Source organism: Botrytis porri, assembly GCF_014898465.1.
Source record: "Botrytis porri strain MUCL 3234 chromosome Unknown BPOR_003, whole genome shotgun sequence".
In the NCBI taxonomy this organism is placed as follows: domain Eukaryota; kingdom Fungi; phylum Ascomycota; class Leotiomycetes; order Helotiales; family Sclerotiniaceae; genus Botrytis; species Botrytis porri.
In genome coordinates this window covers 2,927,886-2,932,637 of record NW_024066077.1, presented here as the reverse complement: position 1 = coordinate 2,932,637, position 4,752 = coordinate 2,927,886, and the positions used below count along the sequence as shown (strand labels likewise).

Here is a 4,752-nt window from a genome sequence, read left to right as displayed (position 1 = left end):
GATGAAGAATCGAAATCTTATATAAATGTAGTAATTTATACAACCTTGGTGGTTTCTTCTTGGGTACCTTCAAGGCTTCACCACTCCAGATTATGATACCAACGATGTAATTCATGTCTTCCTTTCGTCTAGTGTTTCCACAGCTTAGTTTTATTGGAAAGATATCTATCCTATTCTGTCTCTCATGTTTGCTTTTCTGATTCACTTTTCACTCGTATATGATACAGGATTAACAATGTAAGTTTATATTCACACAAATTCGATGGATATAAATGTTGTTTTCAGTATTGGTGTATATGGTAGTATGTACTATCATTACCAGGCTTATTTTTTTTATCTCTCTATACTTCATTATTATTGATCATTGATCATCATCATCATCATCACATCCTCCAAATCCCCTCCCCTAAGATTAAACCCATACAGCTACCAAATATCAGCCTTATTTCCCCTGGCTCCCCTCAAGTTTTCAAGGCAACAATTTGTATCACTCACCTCAACCTCGATCCCCCCAATCCTTGAATCTTAGATCAGAAACGACTTTTGATATCTCTGAATTCTATAAAGGGTATCATATCACATATTATATACCTCATCCTAAGTACACTCGATCATTATCTCCTCAAGCTTCCGCTGACGCTGGACGCTATCTAATCATCTCACCCAGGCATCCAACTCCATCCCCATCCCATCCAGAAAAATTAGCCCACGAGCTAGTCCAATCCAGAAGCCCATCTATCTATCTATCCATCTTCAATCAAAACCAGATCCATACCCAACAATCTTCCTCCAAATCTCATCGTTGAGTTCATTCGCAGATTCATATATTCATAAGTTCATCCCATCCACCCCATCATTCTTCCCTTTTTCCTTGCGGGGGAATAGCATTTTCGGGGCCTCGACCCGGAACATCTATTTCTGCCTCTTTTTCCCTTTCCGTTTCCTTTCCCTTGCCGTTGTCCACCGTAGGACTTTTCTTATTTTCGATTACTCCAATCGAAGCATTCCCCGTATGCGTCCTCTGTGCCTCCATCCCAGCAGGACTTGTCGCGTTCCCTCCATCTCTACTGCCTAAACTCAAACCCCTTAATCTACCTCCCACAACCCTATCCAAAAATCTTCCTTCCTCCCTTCTCCTCCTCTCCTCCTCCTCCAAAAACTTCCTCTCCTTTTCAGCACTCTCACTCTTATCCATTGCATCCTCTTCTCTCCTTCTCACCTCCTCCTTATCCAACATTTTATCTCTCCTCCTTACCATTTTTCCCACCACTTTCTTTGCTCTCTTCCTCGTCTTCACATATGCTTCCAATCCCACCAATACCGCATATGATCTCGAAATGCTTACTCGTCCCATGTCACAACCTTCTCCTTTAAGATTCTTAACAAAAGCACGGAAATTGGAGACAGGAGGTCTATAATGTCCACTTAATGGACTCAGTTTTGTCAATCTTCCATCTTTGATTTTGATCAACCCAGCTGCACTAATTCTACTTCCGTGAAGAAAAGAAGAATGTTGAAATGCACCAGATTGTTTAATCCCAACATAAAGACGAAACGAAGTATCAGCTACAAAAATCCAGGTATTCTTCTTAACCGAACCACGAAGGAGTTTATTGAAAATGGTCGACGCTGACATATGAGAGATCTTCTTCATGCCCTGTGCGTTGTCATATACGGGAGATGCGTATTTAGAGGCGCGAGATTCTTCTTGTTGGGCTTCGAGTCTTTGTTCTTGAGTTTGAGCTTGTGTGCGGATATGTGGATGCGAATGATGATGAAGAGGAGATTCGTCGCTGGAACTTTCACTATCGGATTCTCCTTCATTATCTGCTTCACCACTTAATGGTGTAAAGACAGGCGTATCGTCGTCATTTCTCACAATTCCTTTGATACTATCCCTCCACTCCGTTGTCGTATCAATCCTTTCGCCGTTCTTAGCCCAACATAATCTTCCCTCTCCATCAATCTTGACCAAGTAATCCAATCTCTCCTCCTTGCTCAAATATCTCACTTGTTCCCTATCCAGCCTTTCCCTCGGACAACCTTGACAATCGATAAATCTTCCCTCTCCATAATCTAACCAATAAAAGAAGTTTTCATTCGTATTTGCCTTTTTCCATTCCCCATGATACGTACGAAGGTTCGAACCATACCTATGTTTAAGATCGACCATTTCAAGAAAATACTGTAAATCCATTATTTTTGCTGCTTTTTGTCTTGCTGCCTTTTCTTCCATTCGACGTTTTCGTTTTGCGGCACGTTCTTCTTCATTAAGAATTCTTGAATCTTCATCACTTTCTTCATCCGATTCCTCATCTCCACCTGCTCTTCGAGCTATCATGCCAATTTTCTTCCAATGTTCTCGAGCGTGAGAGGTTCGATTTTGCGTGGTTGCCATTGAAGTCCCCATTCCTTCTGTATTCATTGACGCTTCTCCCTCAACATCAAAACTCCTACTACCTCTTTCTCTCTCCCCACTATCTCTCGCTCTCGGTGTCGTCAAATTTCTATACCTAGCCTCCTTAACAGCTTCCACCCATCGAGTTCCAACATCCAATCTTTTTCCTTCCAGAATCCTACGTTCCCTATGTCCTCTATAATTTCTCTGTATAAGTTCTGCGGCTTTCCTCCTTTCATCTTCACTCAGATTTGGATTTTCACTTAATCGCCTCGCGATACCTTCGACCTCTTTTTCTTCTTGGACATGATTGATTTCTCGAATGACTTCGGGTGGTGGCATGGCGAGAGAATTAATATATTCCTGATGGGATTTCGAAGATGCTCTGCTAGAAATACTGAGACGGGATGGATGATGTGAATGTTGGGAATTTGATCGATCGTGAGATAATTGAGGATTCGATCGATTGTAATTCGTATTTGTAGCCGTTGAATTTGCATTCGCCAACGCCGTCGTCGTCGTTGTTGTCGTCGCAGATCTTGAAGGGGAAGTAAATTCGCTATTTGCTGTATCTCCAAAACTTATTCTCGAATCGCATTCCTTATAATTTGTACTTCCATTTGTACCATCGATCCCACTGATCCCATTCACTGCTTCGTACGGTCTATCATTCCCACCCTGCGCATTCACGTCCACGTTCGCAGTCGGTATATTTTCTCGCACGGAACTCAGACTCCGCCTCGATGTATCTCTATTCGAAGATACATCGTAATCAGGGTATGAAGCCGCAACCAATGGAGGGGTCATTTTCATGACGGGAAATCTTGGCGAACCGGAATTGAACAAGAGAGATTGAGGATAAATGGATAATTATCTTCATCAATTTGAAGAAATTGAAGACTGGCTTTGGTCAATTGAGGATATAATAATGTCCAATAGTAAAAGGTATCAATGAATGAGTATGAGTATGAGTCAAGATGAAGTCAAGGATAAGAATATACAAGACAAGACAATGGAAGTTCTGCAGTGTCTCGAATAAGATTCCATTTGCAGAGCCTCGGGAGTTGATTTCCCTCCGGTACCTTGATTTGATGATAGTTCCCAACGTCGTACTTTCTATGACTATTCCAAGTCTTTCATATCTGCATCCGGAATCGAATCTCAGACCATACCTAAGTCTTCATTCGTACCAACATTTTAACCAATACCCAATATCAAGTGTTTCTCGTTTTACTTCGTGTGTGACATCTTGAGCGTCTTGTTGGCGCACTCCGTATCAAGGTTTCTTCACAATGACGTTGAAAAAGTTCATTCGTTGCGTAAATTCTTGCTCAGCCTTACAAGTCCACGGTAGGTTATGCCAGCTGCCCCAGTCAGAGTTGTGGCTCTCGAGTGGCTATATCTTGGTATATCTTTGGTAGCGTGTCTAGGTAAGTCTACAATACCACGTGATACCATTACTTCTATCAATACATCTGTTCACGCCAATCTGTTACATCAACAGAAGCTTCGAATTTGGCATAATATCACCAGCAATGATATCTTCCAGCGTCTGAACCTCTAGTAGAATCCATCACGTTCTAGAGTATGTGAGAAATCGACATATCGATTCGAATTGGGCTACCATTGCAAATTGGGTTAATTCTATGGCCCAGGAAGCCGAGAATTGATAGTGCTTTGCCAATATCATTGGAAGCTCTCATTAAAAATAGTGGTGTCAATATAAATCAATCTGCCAAACCACAAGAGAGTATATCTTTGCACTATCCGAGCCCCAAAGTGCTATTCTCAGCATCTGACTAGGAGTTCAAGAACTTGGCCTCATGGATCGAGCTTTGGGAGCCCAGTGATTACGATGAGATTTCATTCTCTAGAAGAATCGGAAATGTCACGTTATCTCGAATGTCGTGGTGCCAAATGCAGTGGGGTCTTACTCTTCTGCTCAGAACCTTTGAAAATACAATTTCGTACATGGACCACTCCTGCATGATTTCATGAAAAGGCATTCAAAGGATGAGGTAAAGGGCGGTAGATACTGGAAACGCCATCATTGAGCCTACTACAACAAGATGCCTAGCACGATGAAAGTCTATCTTTCCACACATGCTTCAGTAGTATGCAAGGGCCCATGCCAGATGGCTGTATGTAGGAGAGGGGATATTTAAGATCATGAGTGATGTGTATATGAGGTCGTTGAAATGTAGGTAATGCGTGTATGTGAGTGGTTGTTAAAATATTAATATAGACAGCTAGGGTTTACAATTAAAAGAGATTGATCACGAGAATATGCCAGATTTCTATTATAGGAAGCTACAGTAATCCTCACATCAAAAGGGGGTTAGTAATAACAGGTT

General features: G+C 41.7%; 1 protein-coding gene across 1 annotated transcript; it reads right to left on the bottom strand.

The window, feature by feature from the left end:
* Nucleotides 1-853: 853 nt before the first annotated feature.
* On the bottom strand, nucleotides 854-3,205 carry EAF01_002874 (uncharacterized protein; the record flags this gene model as incomplete). Its single annotated transcript, XM_038911128.1, has 1 exon — nucleotides 854-3,205. One exon carries the CDS (start codon nucleotides 3,203-3,205, stop codon nucleotides 854-856), a length of 2,352 nt encoding a protein of 783 aa, XP_038774050.1.
* Between the last annotated feature and the right edge of the window lie 1,547 nt (nucleotides 3,206-4,752).